We start from the raw sequence: 18841 nt of genomic DNA, 5'->3' as shown, positions 1-18841 counted from the left end.
AAATTGCCAAGGGCCTTCTTGGCCTCATTTCTTTCTGCGGGGAAACGAAACAATTTTCTCTCTGGAGAGTTCCCTGCTGCAAAAGTGCCTGGACAGCCTCAATGGAGAAAACATGCTCGTTGTCGTTGGGTCTCTGGTCTCTTAGCTGTTCATGGAAGGTAGCAATAACCATTAATAAATAAAAACAAAATAAGTTACCCACCAGGTTAGCAACACCTGAATCCTTCCATGGCGGATTTTTGGCACCTGTAGGTAATCAGAAGAAGCAGGGAGAAGAGAGTAGGTGGAAGAATCCGGTACTTTCAGGAAGAAATCTCCCTCCAAGTATGGAGGCTACTTTTACCACTTGTGATTTTTGCCTGGAGGCTGATCTTTCCTGGACATAGGTTTTCCTCAGTGTCAAAAGGACAGGAAGGAAAATTAAAATCAATGCCCATAATAATTGCCAACATTTATTAAGCTGTTGCTGGGCATTAGGTACTGTGCTGTGCTAAGCATTTTCATCCATCCTTTCATCTCATCTTCATTTCAACTTCAAAAGGTAGATGCTGTTAATATCCAAACCTTACAGGGAGGTTAAATAACTTGTCCAAGATCATGTAGCTAGAAGGTGGCAGAACAGAGATTTCAATTTAGGCGCCATGACGGCAAACTTGCCACGTACCAGTATGATGCCAGTCAGCCTCGACTTAGGAGAAAATCCTAAGTAGGAAGCATGAAATACTCGGATAATTTGCAGGTCTAATTCTAGCCATTAGGTTCATCCTTTCCCATCTCATTTCTGTCTTGTCACTATTCATATCTTTCATCACAAGATGACACATGGCTTTCATCTTTTCTCTTTCTATGATCATAATTGGGTGGGAAATGAGAAGCGCAGTGATCCTGGAGCCAAGGTAGAGAGACGAGGTGGGGCAGGACTAGTGAGGAGGAAGGAGGTTGAGGAACCCCAGAGAAAACCAGTACCCAGTCAGCAGGATATGGATGGCTGAGCTGATTTAAGGGCAATGACCTCTCTTCATGATGTGTCATTCAAACATGTATGATGTCACAATACTAACGAAAGAGGAAGGGCACCTCCTACTGAGGAGTTCAATGCAACTAGAGTTACACCCATGGGTGAAGTCACTGAAGTTGATCCAGCTTCATAGGTGTGTAATTCGAACATTTGCTAAAAAGTAAAAATAAAAAATGAATTGACTTGTGAGCATTAACCTCACAGTGATAGCAGGCACAGTCTTGTTTGTGAATTGACAGTTTTTCAGTTTATAATAAAGTCGAAATAGTTAAGAAGAGCGCCTGTCTTTTACCAGGTAGACGCAGGGACATAGACAACATGATCTTTCGGTTCCTCTTTCCTTTTAGACATCTTTTTGAAAAGTATGAAATATTCCAGCTCATTGAAATGTACCTAATGCCCAGTTCAAAAACTGGAACAGGAACCTTACAGTTGAAGTTACTTACAAGTGTCACCCCTCCCTCCTCTCCTGCCTCCTCAACACACACATACACCCAGGCTGAAATAAATCACCGTCATGCATGTCATGTTTTTTATTCTCTATGTCTTTAAATGTTTTACCCTGGAATCTTTCTTGTTTTTTCTCTGCTCTCTTGGAAAAATACCAAGTCTCTAAGGTTCCAAGAGAATTGGGAAGGAGGCCTGGGACTAGGGGAAAGAGAGGACTTCAAAACCCAGACATTCTAGTATCTGAGAGACTAAGGCTCCCTGATTGATGCAGGTCATCTTTGGAGGAGGAGTGTGGCATGTGTGTCATTGCTCTTTGTGTATGAATTCCTGTTTGATGACTTGACTCCATGCAATCTAATTACAGTCCAGCTCACCTGAATCATCTGTGTCCTCACTCCTCCATCCTGGCATGCTGTTGTGGGGCAGTCATCTCCTTGACTGTCAGAGACTAGTTTACTATTTCCTTCTCAGTATAGCCTCCCCGCGAGGCATCTCACTTCCTCACTCAAGTACACTTCTATACACACACACACACACACACACACACACCCCTTCAAAACTGAAATATACCACAGAGAGTCATTGGGTAATCTTTCCTCTTTGGACAACTTATATTGGCAAACTCTCTGTAAAATAGTCGTGGGCCTCCATTCTAACCATTCATGATACTTGTTCACTCACATTATAGTCACACTAGAGGCCCAATGCACAAAGATTCACGCAAGAATGGGCCTTCCTTCCCCTGGCTGCTGGCACTGCCTTTGCTCAGGCCCAGAACTGCCTTTCCACCTTCCCACACTGCCCAGAGGCCCGGAGCAGCCGGGGCGTTGCAGAACGCCTGGGTCGTCGCCATGGTCCCACCCCCGGCTGCTTGGCGCCTGCATATGCAAATTAACCTGCCATCTTTGTTGGGTTAATTTGCATACTCACTCCTGATTGGCTGGTGGGTGTTGCAAAGGTATGGCCAATTTGCATCTTTCTCTTTTATTAGTGTAGAGTCTATCAGTGTCTTTCTTCTCCTTTTCCTCTCTAATGAAAAAAGGAAGTTACTTTGAACATGTATATCATCATCCCTAAGAAACGCTGGGTGCCCACAATGTTCATGGTATTGGGCAGGCTACAATGTGCTGAGTATATTTCTGAGCATATTTCTAACATATTGAGGGGAGGAAAGGTTTTATTCCTTATAGCAAGAGCTTGCTTTAGCCCAGCCAGTGTTGCTCAGTGGTTGAGCATCAACCTATAAACCAGGAGGTCACGGCTCGAGTCCTGGTCAGGGCACATGCCCAGGTTGTGGGCTGGATGCCCAGTAGGGGGTGTGCAGGAGGCAGCTGATCAATGATTCTCTCTCATCATTGATGTTTATACCTCTCTCTTCTTCTCCCTTCCTCTCTGAAATCAATAAAAGTATTAAAAAGGGCTTTCTTTAAAGAGAAAACAGCTAGGGAAGGATTTGGATAAAGGTGATCAGAATTTGGAATTGATAGGCCAGATTAAGATGAATTAGATCACTAAATTCTCACCAAAGTGATATCAGTGTTAATCCTAATATAATTAGATAGAAATTGAAGGGTATTATTAACTGGATTTGGATGAAGGAGTTCTGACATTGCTTAACCATTAAGTAGTTCCTGGGAGCAGCTTTTTTTCTTTTTTCTTTTTTGAGAGCAGAGTTACTTTGGCCCACCTGTCATGGACATTTAGAGGATTCAGTGGTTCTTTTCCTCCAAGTGCTAATGAAAGTTTGAGGGCTGAGGTCATCTATTAGCATCAGAGAGTTTTGTAAGAAACATCAAATTTTAACGTGTTCAAAATTGAACTCATCTGACCCCTGCCCCTCCAACCTGCCCTCCCGCCTCTATCTGCATGCCAGCTAACAGCATCACCATACCTAATCTCACCCAGACTCAACACCTCCCAGCAATCCTCCCATGTTCCCATGAGATTGCGCTCATATCTCTTTTTAGCTCCTCATCCTCCCTATTCTGACTCAGGATTTTACTACATGTAGAATCATAGGTTATGAAATATCAAGGAATTCCTTGTTTTATATCTTCCATTTTATAGATGCACGTCCGAGTTTCATTCCTCTCAAAATGCTTTGATGTATTTTCATAGCATTCAAGATGAAATTCTAAGTCCCCATATGACATAAAAAGGCCTTCATGAGCTGGCATCTCCTATTACATATTCATCCATATTCTTTACTATAGTCATGTTCATTTTTCTGAAACTGCAATCTCAGGGCTTTCAGCCTGCTGTGATTTTTGAATTGTCATTCATTGACTATCCGTCTTCTCTGGGTTTATATTCTTTGTAAATGTAGTAACTGTATTAACTAGTGCATGGAAGTAAATTGCATGAGGCCAAGAACATAGGACTGATGTAAGCCATCAGAGTTTTCTCCAAGTTGGTTTAAACAACCACGGTATAACTGGTGGTTCTCCAACGTTATCATGCACTAGAATCACCCGGAGGGCTTGTTAAAACAGGTTGCTGACCTCATTTCTTTTGGAGAATTTGAATTTCTAACAAGTTCCCGGGTAATGTAATGAATACATTTTGGGTACCATTACTGTTCAACCAGCTACCACTGCACACACCATGAGATTTCTTACAGACCTTTTAATATGAGGTTTGGCCTAACTTATTCTTAAGCTGGAGTTATGCTGACTCCAAAGATCTATTTCGTCCTGGTGTGCAAATTAATTAGTTACATTATGGTTCCACTTCCATAATTTTAAAGCTTTCAATGAGAAGGATAAATAATTCAATTTAGTTAGAGCCTAACCTGGCCAAGCCTAGTAACTCATGTTGTTTCAAATAAATGTTTAAATGTCAATATTGTCAAAGATTAAGTCAATTCTCCAGGAGAGATGTTGCAGGTTCCAAATAGCTCTAAGTTCACACAGCTCTCCTTTATAAACTAAGGGAATATTCAGCCTTCACAATTTGACAATTTGTCAGCAACAGACGTTGAATTCCAACTCTCAGGAGCTGGAAATGGGGAGTTAGGAAGGGAAATTTCAAATGCCCTCTGGTGTTACAAAGGAGAAAAGTAGTTCCTCCTGCTGAAGTCATTAAGACTCCACCTACAGAGTGAGGTTTGGCAGATCCGGGTACACAAGACAAAGCAGTGGTCTATTTTTAATAATGAATACTATGCAACTTGAGTATAGCAGCAGCTATTCACTGGCCCTCTTACCTCACCCCAAAATATGCTCAGACAACAATATTTTCACTTCATTTATTCCTTTAAAACAAGTCATTTCATACAGCATTTGGATATTTAAATCATACACTTCATAAATAAAATCAACGCATCTTAATGACAATGGCAATATCACATAAGTGTCGTACAAAATAAAATTGGACATCTCCCAGGTAGCAGCAGTGCACTCACTGAAAAAAAAAATACTGACAAACAGACCAAAGAACATTTTTAAAACCACAAAGCACTGTCCATTTTCATTAAGAAAAATATTTTTAACAAGAAAAACAGAACTTTGTTCTGGTTTGCTCTTCCCTACTACTTTTTCAAGCCACGGTCTAAAGCGCTTGGTCTGACAGTGTTGTGGTTTTCTTCTTGCCTCAGGTATTCCTCTTCTACTGCATTAACACAGAAAATATATCCTGCTTGACAAGCTATACATATTTTGTATCTTAAGCGGAATTCAATACTTTTTAAAAGGAAGAATTATTTTGCTAAGGAAATTGTATTTCCTGTAAACAACTTGAGTCCTGAATGGCACCAAGGTGAACTGGAACACTGACGGGAACTGGGTGCCCTGGTCCTTTTAAGTAACTTACGGGCTACAAACAACTACATGTCCTATATCAGTTATAAAGTCAGGCTTATGTTATCTTAGTAGACATTCTAAAGCTTTCTTAGGTTATTATTATTTTTTTTACCTACAACTTAACCAAATCATCCCTAAACTCTAGTTGTAGGGTTGTATTTTTAAAAACAAGTATTAAAAAGGCATCATACCAAAATGCTTATATTCATGGTTTTATACTTTAATGACTAGCTTTTCAGTTGTGACCCTGCTACATTCTATGCCAGGGGAGAAGGCTTAAGGTCACACAAAGGCATTGCTTGAAAATTTTTCCAAAAAGCATAATTCATGACTAGGAAAGCAGCCATTTGAGGATCTCTTCCGTTTAAGTGGTACTTTATCCTCCCACCCCTTTCTCCCTTCACTCTAAAACAGCATGGGAGGGCTATCAATCTCTTTTAGAGTCACATGAACCAAGACGGAAATCAGCACCCACAATTCAATTATCAATGTAGTCATTTCTTCAAAGTCAAATATGCTAAGCACTATAAACACAAAACCAGCCAATTTTTGCAGAAGAAAAAAAAATAAAGCCCTTTTCTACAATCAGGGAAGTTTTACATTCTAAATTGGGTGAAATGTGCTGAAATATTATAACTTTTAGTTAAGAAAACATCTTTAGTTAGTAAACTAGCTTATTCAAATCAAGTGTTTCACTGTAGTCTTAAAAATGTTGCTTATTACCTATGATACTTTTAAGGCCTCTGACTCAAAAATCAGCTCCCTTAAAGTAAGTTTGCCTAGAAACAAAAGATGAGTTTTAAGAATCTAATCTTTTCAAAGTTGTTAGTCATCTTTGTGCTATAAGAACCAATCTGAATACTGCACTGTACAATGAATGATAAAGAACAATCACATTAGAGAATTAACATTTTGAATGCTAGGGCACAGAGCATGCCCCTAATAGTTACTGAAATTGTGTGCTACTGTTAACAAAACACCAGAATGTTGTACCACTGGATACACTATACACTGATGGTAATTGTTAATTGTGAATAGCTGATTGTAAGCAGCTCAAGAATTATGTCTTTAAGATCCCTGGAGAGGGCTAACATGTAAACTTTTATTTCGTATTTTTTAAAGTGCTGCAAATAATAACAAATGCCTATTTCAACACATGATAGAACATAAATCTTAATACATGGAAGTTTAGGAAGGCCATCTAATTCGGAAAGAAAAAAAATCACTCTGCCGCTAACCTTGCATACTCATTCTAATTTTTTTCAAAAGACAGAGAAAACGATGTTTACCTAGGGTAGCCTGCAACATCTATGTTTTAAAGCCTACATAGGATAAAAAGAATAGGCTTGATAAGCAGATTAGGCACGGGCACTTAGGGGCATGTAAAGATAGATAACTCATTCCTGATTATGATTCTGTGGGCACGTGAACTTCAAGTAATAATCAAGTGGACTGACTATATTAGTTTTTTCCTATAGGGTCAAGCTGACCAGCAGCCACACTTTCAAGGGTACCACTCGACTGTACCCATTTTTCATGCATGGGATTTAAAAAATCAACCACAGACATTAACAGAAGATGGTGTCTTAATGTGGCTATCACATCAAAAAATTACCAAGGATAAAATTTTAACTTCTGAAATCACTCTCTCTAGAAGTGCATCTTTATAGCCCTACACCTAATTTTTAAATCCAAAGAGTAAAGGAAAGAAGAATAACAGAAAGGAGTGAGGGGATGGGAAAGCACAATCTTCATTCAGCCACTAATGTAAACTATTTTCATTTTAATTAAAAAAATATTCTTGTATGGCAGTCAAAAACAATGACTAGGAAAAATGGTTTCATTCTGCTCAAGCACAAGTTTAAGACAAAGTTTCTTTTAATCCCACTGCAAGTACTAAATCCATAGGTTTTCAAAGTCTCAAGATTAGAATTTACACATTAGCGAAGTAATTTCAAGAGTTTAGTAAATGCAGTAACAAACTATAAATTCTGTGAGGCTCATAAACTTGAGTTTAGAATGAGTACAAGCTTAGGTTTTTAATCCTCAACAATTAAGTCAAATGATCTGCCATCTTGAATTTTCCATGATCAGAACATTAAAGTCCTAGTGCTGAATTTCAGCAGCTGATCAATTTTAAAAAGCCATTACTGAGAGCAATGTCAGTCTCTAATTGGTGAATGGACAACTTAGACAACAGTAAACTAGAATAAATAAGGTCCCCTGAACAAACACTTGACAATTGCTATAAGCTTAAATATACCAACAATATTTTAAATGGAGGGATTTAATTTTTAAGTTATGAGGTTCTTTTTCTATTTGCTAACGTAACCCAATGTAGGTAGAGTATACTCAATTTTAAAGTGACAGAAATTTTATGTTGGGAAACACATTAATAGATGCCTGGTACATTATAAGTTACTCAATAAATATTTGTTGCATGAATATACTTCTCTAAAATTCCAGTTAGTAAATGTCAAGTTTGGCTCCTGAAGTACCTAAGAAAGGAAGGAAAATAATTTGATAGATGTTACCCAGTAGTATACTCTTCACTTAGAATTTTAAATTTAGCATTTTCTGGGAAAAATAAGAGATACAAAAACTTTTTAGACTGGAGGACAGACAGGTACCAAGAGATTTTCAATCATATTCATCTGTACACATTATGATTGCCAAACATTAATTATCACAAACTTACAAGTGCTATTTTTAAGGCTCAGTAAAATAGAAAATTAAACACTTTAAGTTATACTGACCATAGCAACTTTTGCCTAAAGAGGCTATTCACATAAAAAGTACTAAAAAAAATGTCATCTAATGATTTCCTGTATATTTTGTGACTTGTTCCTTAAAGGTACTTTTTCCCTACATTGCTTCTGTGTTCCCTAATTTAATATGGCTACCTCCACCAAGTGAAAGTGCTAAAAGTAGATCTCAATTGTATAACATTTGTCAACAAGATATGGTGAAAAAGAATTTAGTGCTTTAAAGTATACCATTAGTTTTCTAAGGGAGATACTTCATAAAAATGAGACCAATGTAAGAAAACTTCACAACATTAAGCCTCTTCACATTATGTGAGCTAATACACAACAAATTAAAATTTAGCATCCCTGATCGTCAGAAGATTCACGAAAAGAGGTAGAAAATTTTTATCTGGAAGATCTCATAGTGAAGCTAAGTTTTAGAGGGTTTGCTTTAAGGATTAGCCCACCAAGCAAATGGCTATACATCTAATATTAGGAAGAAGCTTATTCAGGTAAGGCAACAGTTTCAAAACTGCCATATTTTGGAAGTGAAACTAATTCATTCAACATTATTATCCCAATTACTTTAAAACTCTTCAAAAGTCCAAGATCAAGATCATGGATAAGCAAAGTTATAATTTGCAGAAAGGTGAAATTATTACAAGAGCATTAGTGGCAGGCTAAGGCTAAGATATAAAAACATAATGTTTAGATAAGCAAAAGCTCTCACAAAATCCAAACCAAAGCATAATCATTAGCACTTTCGATAAAGATTTTTTTTTTTTTTAGGAGTTGGAGGAAGTGCTCTTAACAAAAAGCTGAGGAAATTAAATCCCTTCAAATCTTTCTGTAAAAAGGCAAAATTCAAGCATTCAAATTTCATGGTACTTCAGTTAAAAAAAATACCCTGCTTAAGTAAAATGTATCTAATGTGACCAAGATTAATAAATGAGTTGCATTAAAACACGAGGCCAATGGCCTTTTAAAGCTTCAGCAAGCTGCTCAGGCACCTTTCCCCTCATACATTCTACTTCTCTACCCTAACAATCCTAAAGTGGGCACCAGCAGTTTCTGTTTTTAGGTAACATTCTCAGGGAAAGGCTCATCCCTGTAAAAATTGCTTGTAATGTACCTGTGACTGGTTAAGTACACATTTATAAAGTCTACCAAATTGCAATATAAAATCAGTTTTGACAAGTCGGTGTATCTTCTTTTGAGGAATCATATTCATAATTTAGACACTATTAACGCAAGAGTTTTTAAAAGGACGCAATTACTGGAGACACCGTGGTTTACGTCCAGTGGCCTCACAGGAAGCCTTCCGCTTTACCCAAAACAGGCAGCTGTTTTCTTCTACACGTTAGTGCTGCTGGGTGCTAACTTATAACACGAAAACTCAATCTTCAGGTTAGTGCCGGCAGGTAGAAAGGACCACCTGTCCTGTCACCCCAGCAGGAAGAGGGCATGTATCACCGCTGCAGACACATCTGTAAACGTGCACACTAATTTTAATCTTAACAAGGAATTTCAGTGCCTTCGTGGTTTTCAGTTAAAAGGATGATTCAAGCATGGTGTCTTTAAGGTTACGAATAGCTTATTGGAAAACCCAGAACCTTCTGGATCTGTGAGGTAGTCGGGGTCAATCCTCATCACGCAGAGATCACACTTCTCCGAAGTTGGTGTGGCCCGTCTCTTTGGCATGTTCCCTTGCTTCTGCCTGTCCAGTTAACCCCTTTTGACATATCATGCATCTCAGGGTGAAGCGGTTTACATCCGTAAACTGTCTCTTCCTTTTAGCTTCATCTGCTAATTCCAGTGCTTGTACCAGAACGATATCATCATTAGAGGAGAAAATGGTTAGAGGAGGGGTGTCTGGGTCAGGAAAGTTACGCTGAAGCGGATCATAGTGGACGCCATCGTATATAAGCAGGACCCTTTTGGAATAGCCTGCGTCTTCCCCAAAACGGTCAATTCTTACTGTCTGTGTATCCACCACACAAATTTCGCACTGATAAAATTTAGACAAAATCGATATTTCAATAGCTCCTCCCCATGTGTCATCCCTTTTGATCCATTCACAGTACTCTTGATTTGTTTTCCCCAGGATCGCTTCGCTATAGAAATCTGGGTCGCTTGCTACAATTCGTGCTATGAGGCGTCTCATCTCAGGGGCACAAGCTGGGTTCAGGACCCCTCCTTCAACAACATAGTACACACTGGTGAAGAGGCAAGAGTTGTCTGCTGGGACCACGGTTCTGGTAAGCACGGGCACCGTGTCCCTGACATAACAAGGAGCACCATGTCTGGTAAACGCAGGTGAGGCGTGGGGCCTGGCTTGGTCTTCTTCAACAATCAGCATGTCGCCTGTTAAAAAAAAAAGAACACAAATCCAGAACTGAGGAGACGAAACGGGGAGTTCACTAGCCAAGTCTGTTAATCACAAACAGAAGGAGTTAAAGTATAAGCTGGGGTCACCAGGGAGAACCCAGCTTTGCAAACCAGTGACCACCAGCTAAAACTGATTGTTCACCGGATCTTCATCAAGTACAAGACAAACAACGACCAGAACATCTTAGGTTGCACCCCAACTCTGAGAAGGGGCCGGAGCTAAGCACCTTCATAGTTTCCCGAAAAGAGACATTTCAAGAACAAAATGTCCTTATGCTTGTTTGCTCTCTGTTTTTAACCAGCGCACTTCTTCCACCAGCTGTTCATCATCGTCTGGACCACTAGGGGGCTCCCCTCCCCCTGAAAGTTACCCAGCCCGTTTGCTGTTTACAGGATCCCAGATACAACCGCGGGAAGCCTTTCAGGATCAAGGCTGCTATTCCAGGTTCCACGCTGGACAGAAATAGCTGCTGCTGCTCAGAACTTGATGGGCCCTTCAGTGGCTGTGCACAGGCAAGCGCTACAGCGAGGACACCCGCCCAAGGCAGTATATACACAGGAAGGTGATCGCAAAAACAAACCAGGGAAGCAAGCAAGACAAGCATCCCGCATCCTTCAGACCTGCCATCTTCGTTCAGTACAGGGGGCAAGGACCATCAGGACGGAGAAAATAGATCCTACTGAATGCGTGCCTTTGTGGATGCCGAGGGAAAACAAAATGAATGAGACGTTTCGCAGACAGACTAGAAAGCAGATGGAGGAGGGGGGCACTCAAAAGCTTTGACCTCCCTGTCTCTTTCAGCGCGTCCCGGCCTCCGCCCGAGTTCTCCAGCTTCCACCTGCCCGCAGCCGGGTCCTCAAAGCCCCGGGCCGGCCCGCAGCCGCCGCGCCTCTGCTGTGTGCTCTCCCGCACGGCCCTGGCCATCCTCCCAGGGCTTCCCCGGGCCCCAGCCCCGACGCCCTTACCTGACTGGATGGGCAGATCCCCCAGCATGGCGTCCCCATTGCTGAGGTCCAGGCACTCAGGTGGGTATCCCACGAGGATTCGCTGACAGTCCGGGGCGATCCCCGTGATGGCAGCAATTTGGCCCTGGAGCTCCCGCACCCGCGTCCGGCTGGACAACTCCTGCAAAACATAGGTGCCGTCCTTGGCTTTGCAGCGGAACCGCCACATCGTGTCGGTCCGGCCACCCATGGGCCTGACAGCCGCGGGGCCGGCCTTGGTCCCGGCAGCAGGATGGCAGACGCCGCCGCCGCCGGGGCACTCAGCCTCCGCGCGGACTCCAAAATGGCTACCCTTCGCCGGGCCAAACATCGCGAGAACTCGCGGGCGGCCACCGTTTTCGCGATACTTGGGCGCAGCTTCGTTTCAGCCCTTGAAGCAGAGCGAGTTCTCTTAAAGGGACAGCTAACTCCCCACTCCTCCCGCCTCTTCGGGAGCCGAAGGGTGAAGATGTATCAGTATTTCTAAAGAACGAAAGGTCTTGCTACCTGTAGGTCGAGTGAGGTGCCCTCGAAATCGGCCGCATATATGCTCAAGGCGAGAGGGCGGGGAAGGAGTTCCTGAATCCAGTACATTGGAATGTCGTCTTGCACTTACTTGAGGTCGGGAATTATTAAATTGGGGCTTGCGAACTACACCGGGAGAAAGAGAATCATGATTCAGCACGCAAATGAATGCCAAGCATGGTCAGTGAGTCAAAGGACCGGCCGAAAATAACCAGGGGCGCAGGAATAGACTCATGGCGGCGGCAAACATTGACTCACTGAAGTTGAGGGGTGACTGGCCTCTCCACCTGCAGGAGACTGTCACCTGCAAACGTCCATTGGCCACATCAGAAAGCTCAGTATGAGGTCAGACTCAGGCTGTGCCACTGCCCTCGGCCCCAGGGCAATTGCCACCTGCAGGGAGGGGGTGGCAGCATGCGGAGAAGGCACGAGGAGGACTTGTGTGTGTCACCCACATTCCAGCTCAGGCCCCGAGTATACAAACAGGAAGCTGGTTCCCTTCCTGCCTTCCGTGTGACAAGCACTGTGATCGGAAGAGAGGGTGGGGTGTCAAGGACCCATAACCACTGAACTTCACAGCAACGTGATAATGCGAGGTTATGTGACCCCTTTCAACCCTGCATCCCTAGAACCGACGGCTGTGTCCAGCAAATAAATGCTCAGTCAATGCCTGCCAAATGGATACAGTTATAGAGTCACAGCGGGCAACCATCATAGACTGGGCGTTGTAATAGGGCTTCACTATGAGATGTTTGAAGGAAGACTTCAACCCCCAGCCGAAGGAGAAATAAGACATCTCTGAGTTTACCTCTCTTGCAAGAAATCCACACTCATTGTTCGCTTTCCATCCCCTTAGAGCAGTAAGCCCATGCCTGCGAGGAGGGGGTGTATCAACAGAATCGAGTGTCAAGCGCACGTGGAAAGTGTCCTTGAGATGTGCAAACTCACCTCCCCTGCAAACACCTCCACCGCTGCGTAAGTTACATGTAACCTTTGAGTCTTTTCACGCCCTTCAGGTCCTGTTTTCCTGCTGGAGCCGTTTTCCTCTCTGGTTCACCAAGACGACCCGAGCAGAAGGCATAGTGTGGGCGGTCGGAGGGGGTGATGAAGATGGTAGACGTCCACTGGCATATGCGGATGGGTCCAGAGAAGCTCTCGGCTCAGCAATGAGTTGGTTTTCTTAATTTAAAAAGTCTGGCCCATGAGAAAGATATGCAAACACCCTAAGCCAGTGATTCTCAACCTTCTGGCCCTTTAAATACAGTTCCTCATGTTGTGACCCAACCACAAAATTATTTTCGTGGCTACTTCCTAACTGTAATGTTGCTGCTGTTATGAATCGTAATATAAATATCTGAAATGCAGGATGGTCTTAGGCGACCCCTGTGAAAGGGTCGTTCCACCGCCAAAGGGGTCGCGACCCACAGGTTGAGAACCACTGCAAGCTTTAGGTAACCAGCTCAAGCGCGGAGACTCAAGGCGGAAAGGGTTAACCTCCCCAAATGTCTTCAAAGTCACACCCTCTCCAGACAGCTCCGTCCACTCTCGCGAGAGTATGCAAAAAAAGACGCAGATTTCCACAAACCCCGCCCCCAGCCTTCTTAGTTGCCGAGCAACGATGCAACCAACCTCCACGGTGCGGGGAAACTTGGGAACGTGCTCTCTTTCCCCTTCACAGCGCCGTCCTCCTCGGGGAGCCTGCGTCAGCGAGTCTTCCTGGAGTCCCGCCCCCTGGAGTCTGCGGGCGCCGATTGGTCGAAGATTCTCTCCAGGTGAGGACCAACGTGGGGGTGGGTGGAGCCAGGCGGGGGCACTTGAATTGCGAATGACTGGTGTGCCGGGCCCCAGGCCGCCGGGTGTGGGCTGGTGTCTGCTTCGTTTCTGGGGAGCTGCCGGGGTCGCTGCCGGGAGGGATCTTGGGGATCACCGGGTGAGCGACAGCTGCACTGCGCCTGCAAGAGGCTGGGAGGGCGGGAGGAGGGGGACTGCGTACACCCGGATGAGGTGCGAGACGAAGGTGCCCTGCTGTTTCGGGGAAGTGCCGGCCCCGAGACGCAGCCCGGAGTGCGGACCTTCAGGGACTTGGATCGCAGCAGGTGTCTGGGTTGGAGGATTTGCGTGGTCAGTGGGAGCGTAGCCAGTGCCAGGTCCTTAAAGCCATAGGACCGTCCTTCCTCACGAATTGCTTGTCTGGGTTTGGGGAGTGAGCTCGGGGGCTCTCCCACCCCAGTTTGAACTGATCTGATTACACCTTAGGGTGTTTGCATACCCTTATTCTGTAGATGACCTTGAAGAAGTCATTTATCGCCTCTTTTGTGCCCCCATGTTTCTTCTATAGACCTTGTCTCGGGGTCAGATGGGGAGACGGTACAGAGCAAGGACTTGAGAATAAGAGCGCCAGAGGAGAAATGGTGACGTGCTGGAAATGGGGTGTCTGTCCAGTTACAGTTTTGCCTTAAGGGAACACATTTGATATTTTCCCACTTTCTCATTTTTTTTCCCAGGACTGAGTCCTACCATTGGACTGCCATTTGTTTGTGATAGTGAACTTTATCTGTTCACAACCACCCCACCCCCCACCTGCTGCCACTACTCTCCCCAGATTCTTAAACTAGAATTTGAGGTCAGCAAGGACTTGGATGAGCCACAAAATTTGATTGACCTCAGTTTTTCAATCTGTAAAATGGGAAGGAGTAATAATGGTAGTAAAATCTGCCTTATTACAGGAATATTGGAAAGAGTGAAGGCGATAATTTATGTGAGTTACTCCTAAATCAGTATTATAAATGCAAGATTCTAGTGCTCTATTTTTATGTAGACAAGGAAACCCCGAGGGCTCTGGGTTCACGTCTTATCCTAGGGCAGTGGTTCTCAACCTTCTGGCCCTTTAAGTACAGATCCTCATGTTGTGACCCAACCATAAAATTATTTTCGTTGCTACTTCATAACTGTGATATGTCTACTGTTATGAATCGTAATGTAAATATCTGATATGCAGGATGGTCTTAGGCGACCCCTGTGAAAGGGTTGTTTGACCGCTAAAGGGGTCTCGACCCACAGGTTGAGAACCGCTGTCGTAGGGCATGTAGCTATTAACTGGGAGAAAGAGGGCTGGACTTTTTCACTGATACCTCAGGGATCCATTCTTCACTGAGTGTTTTGAAGGACGTCTTCTTCCTTCCCTCCCTTACATTCCTTTTGTCCCTCCCAGACCTCTGAAGTGCCGCCATGTCTGAGGATACTGCATCTTCCTCAGAACAGAACAATAGCAGCAATCAAACCACAGCCTCCAATCTTCGACTGTCCAAGAAGATATGTTGTAAGTTCTGGCAAAAAAGAGGGTTGCACTCTCCCAGAATTTTATCTTGGGAATACAGTTGTCATCCGAGACTTTGCTGCTTGGTGGGAGTGAGAAGTAATTCTTTGACATGGGAATTGAAAACAAAGTCTACAAAGGGAAGAAAAAGTAGACTCGGTGAAGTGTCTGTCCTTGGGGCTAGCCTGCGGGTGGAGCCCAGCATTTTCTTACTGCTCTCTTCACCTGAGTCTGTCTCCTGGGAGTATCTGCACCCTGCAGGCTAAAAGCTAGGGCAAGCATTAGTAGTACACACTGGGAGGGACCATGGGCAGGAATTACCTGGGGCTGACATTGTGAACAGTTTCCCTTGGTTTTCTTGGGCTACCTTTTGGGAGGGTGCTGCTCATTGGAGAAATTGCAAGTAGGAACCCATTGCTACAGCCCTCCGTGGAACCAGCCCTGACATTAGACTTTTCTCTGTGTCTTGGGCACCTTACTTTCTCACAGGTTTAGCCTTTGAACTTTGCAGATTATGTTCCCTACAGATTCATTCCTTTGGGGATGAGGTTTTACCGGAGTTTTTTAATGCTAGTTATTTAGACAGAGATGGCAGGTGGGATTGCAGAGCGATGAAGCAATTGCGGTCCTAAGCATCATTATAGACCTCAACAGTGCAGAGGGTCAGTAGGTCCAGAAGTCTTGGGCCCCAGATGTCTTGGGAACCTAAGGAATGCCAGTCCTTCTTCCCCCAGCGTCCAGATTGCATCTTGCCGTCAGTCAGTCTTCTCACTTCAGTGGTTATATATATATTGGCAGGTGGAAACAGCCAGGCAGCATGAGACCTGGAATCATCTCGTGTTCAAAGCTTTCCCCAGAGTCTTGACCTTGATGTCATACCCTTTTCAGTCTCAGGATTAATGATGATAATCTCTTCACCTGGCGCCCATGAGGCTTGCTGGGTTTTGGGTTGTAGCAGGGGCAGGTGGTTTGGATGTGATACTGGTGTTGGCATACTTCGCCGGTTAGGGTCTCCTTTCTCTGCCAGGGCAGAAACCTAGGTACTGCGGGCTGTTTTTAGGGCAGCCTCTAGAGCAGTGGTTCTCAACCTTCCTAATGTCGCGACCCTTTAATACAGTTCCTCATGTTGTGGTGACCCCCAGCCATAAAATTCTTTTCGTTGCTACTTCATAACTGTAATTTTGCTACTGTTATGAATCATAATGTAAATATCTGATATGCAGGATGTATTTTCATTGTTACAAATTGAACAAAATTAAAGCATAGTGATTAATCACAAAAACAATATGTAATTATATATGTGTTTTCCGATGGTCTTAGGCGACCCCTGTGAAAGGGTCGCTCGCCCCCCAAAGGGGTCCCGACCCACAGGTTGAGAACCGCTGCTCTAGAGTAAGAACGTCTGTGTTTGAATCTGGGATTTAATACTTCCTGGCCGTGTGCACTTGAACAAGTTGCTTACCCCCTTTGTAAAATTAGGATACTAATAGCATGTCCCTGCCCCGCCCCCCCTCCAGTGATGCGAGAATTAAATGAGTAAATATAGGAAAGCACTTAGAAGAGTGTTGGGCACGTAGCTAGGTGTATTATTTTTTACTGGCGGTTCTATTTGCATGTTGTGTTTATTCTTGAAACATCTAAATTGAATTGTGGTCTAAATGCTCTGATGGGAGCTCTCTGTTTAAGAGAACCCCGTGAAGAATTATATTTTCAGTAAAGAATATTTTCTCCTCTTATTTGACAGTATTGTAACCCAGGTTTTGGGGTGTGGATGCACATTCTAAAGAGAGGTGCACTTGATTCACCAGGGCACAGAGAGCTGGTACATGTGTGGGGAGGAGCTGATACCTGTGGGAGCCTGTGACCCTGCACAATGAATGCCCAGTGTCAGTCCCGGCTCTGCTTTATTCTCCAAAGGAATCTCCTATCTGCCTTCCTGACTCTTTGCAAGTTTTCTGCCCTGAAGGCTTCTGATTAGCCAAGAAACAGTAATCCCAGGTTTCTAGCCCTCTGGGCTCTTCATTCCTGGTTTGGGCTCTGATCCTCCTCTCAAAGCTCCACCCTATGCCCCACTGAAGCATTTGGGTTGTCCTAAAGCCCCTGCCCTTCATTTGCCCCATCTCTTCTCCCTTCCGGTTGGACTATGAAACCCTTACAGTCAAAGGAGAAATACAGTCATGAGAATATGTGTTAATTCATTTCCTTTTTCTCTGTTATTTGCCTGCATCTTGGAATGGGCTCCCCTGGCTGCTCAGTGTTCATACCCAGCAGTTCCTTTATTAATAGCTCAGCCATTATCCCCTTGGTGCTAATTACACCTGTGCTGGCTGACTTGGACTCTATGAAGTGACTGAGCTGGAGATTGAAGGATTACTTTAGGGAACCAAAGCCTCCAAAGGAACCTTCCTGGGATGTCAGCTGCTCCAGGGGTGGGGTGATGGCTGAGGTGCCTTTAGGGTGCTCGGAGGACTGCTGTCAGGGCTCTGTGAAAGCAGTAGTGTGTGGGGGGAGGTCTACATGCTTTTCTTTCTTCATTTCATCTATTCTTTACTATTTTGAGCAGGTCGGGAACAGACAAATTCCCATGTATACCTTTCCCAAATGACAAAAGCAGCACATGTACATGAAATATTCAAACAGTACAGAAAGAAAGTGAAAAGTAAAAAATCTCCCACAATTTCTTCTGTCCCTGTTAAGTTTGCTTCTTTCTAACAACTCATTCTGGTGTATCCTATTAAAGAAAAAAAGGTTCACGCTATACACGTTTGGTTCTGCTGCCATTATCTACCTCCCCCCCACCTTTTAAGCTTGCTTATTTTGGACATTTTCTTCCATGTCAGTAAATCCAGATTTACCTCATTCTGCACAGTATTGCATTGTATGGATATGTCAGTCTCCCCCTGATGGACATTTTCTGTTTCCAGTTTTCCACTATCACAAACAATACTGCAGTGAGCATCCTTGCACACACACACACACACACACACACACACCTTTGCATGTTTGTGCTAGCAACTTTTCTATAGAAATAATAGAAGAAAAGATAGATACATTTAAAATGTTGATCAGCATGACTGTCCTACAAAGTTCTGTATTGTAAACTGTTTTAATATTTCAAAGTAATTGATGGTACTTGGGCATTATTACCTACTAGAGGCCTGGTGCACAAAATCCATGCACTCGGAGGGGAGGTCCCTCAGCCCAGCCTGCGCCCTTTTGCAGTCCGGGAGCCCTTGGGGGATGTCTGACTGATGGCTTAGCGGGCCTAAGCTAGCTCCCCAAAGGAGTGGGCTCAGCCCGGCCTGCGCCCTCTTGCAGTCCGGGAGCCCTCGGGGGATATCTGACTGATGGCTTAGGCCCGCTCCCCACAAGGAGCGGGCCTAAGCTAGCAGTCAGAGATCCTTAGTGCTGCCACGGAGGTGGGAGAGGCTCCCGCCACTGTGGCTGTGCTCGCCAGCCATGAGCTCCTGCATTGAGCGTCTGCCCCTGGTGGTCAGTGCGTGTCATAGCAACCAGTCTTTCTGCCGTTCTGTCGATTTGCATATTAGCCTTTTATTATATAGGATTATATAGGATAGCTGCACCGATTAGCAAAACAACTTTCTTAGCAGTT

The 18841-nt window shown here is 44.0% G+C and overlaps 2 protein-coding genes across 8 annotated transcripts in view; one reads left to right on the top strand and one right to left on the bottom strand.

The window, feature by feature from the left end:
• Window positions 1-4699: 4699 nt before the first annotated feature.
• On the bottom strand, window positions 4700-11813 carry YOD1 (YOD1 deubiquitinase). The gene is made up of 2 exons (XM_005885211.2): window positions 11370-11813; window positions 4700-10379 (listed from the first exon to the last, which is right to left on the bottom strand). The coding sequence occupies exons 1-2, from the start codon at window positions 11716-11718 to the stop codon at window positions 9676-9678; spliced, it is 1053 nt and encodes a 350-aa protein (XP_005885273.1). The 5' UTR covers window positions 11719-11813; the 3' UTR covers window positions 4700-9675.
• Window positions 11814-11815: 2 nt separating this feature from the next.
• Window positions 11816-18841, top strand: part of PFKFB2 (6-phosphofructo-2-kinase/fructose-2,6-biphosphatase 2) — a 29068-nt gene continuing 22042 nt past the window's right edge. The window contains exons 1-4 of one of the 7 annotated variants that reach the window (XM_005885214.2): window positions 11820-12887; window positions 13591-13684; window positions 14251-14323; window positions 15124-15231. In XM_005885214.2, coding sequence (XP_005885276.1) covers window positions 15141-15231 — 91 coding nt within the window. In that variant the 5' untranslated portion in view covers window positions 11820-12887; window positions 13591-13684; window positions 14251-14323; window positions 15124-15140. Of the gene's footprint in view, window positions 12888-13590; window positions 13685-13712; window positions 13843-13865; window positions 14009-14250; window positions 14324-15123; window positions 15232-18841 lie in introns of those variants that run through there. The other 6 variants (XM_005885217.2, XM_005885216.2, XM_005885213.2 and 3 more) reach the window with 6 other exon arrangements.

Source organism: Myotis brandtii, unplaced genomic scaffold, assembly GCF_000412655.1.
Source record: "Myotis brandtii unplaced genomic scaffold, ASM41265v1 scaffold898, whole genome shotgun sequence".
NCBI classification, from domain to species: domain Eukaryota; kingdom Metazoa; phylum Chordata; class Mammalia; order Chiroptera; family Vespertilionidae; genus Myotis; species Myotis brandtii.
Note: the sequence above shows the minus strand (reverse complement) of the source record. Positions and strands in the feature narration are given on the sequence as shown.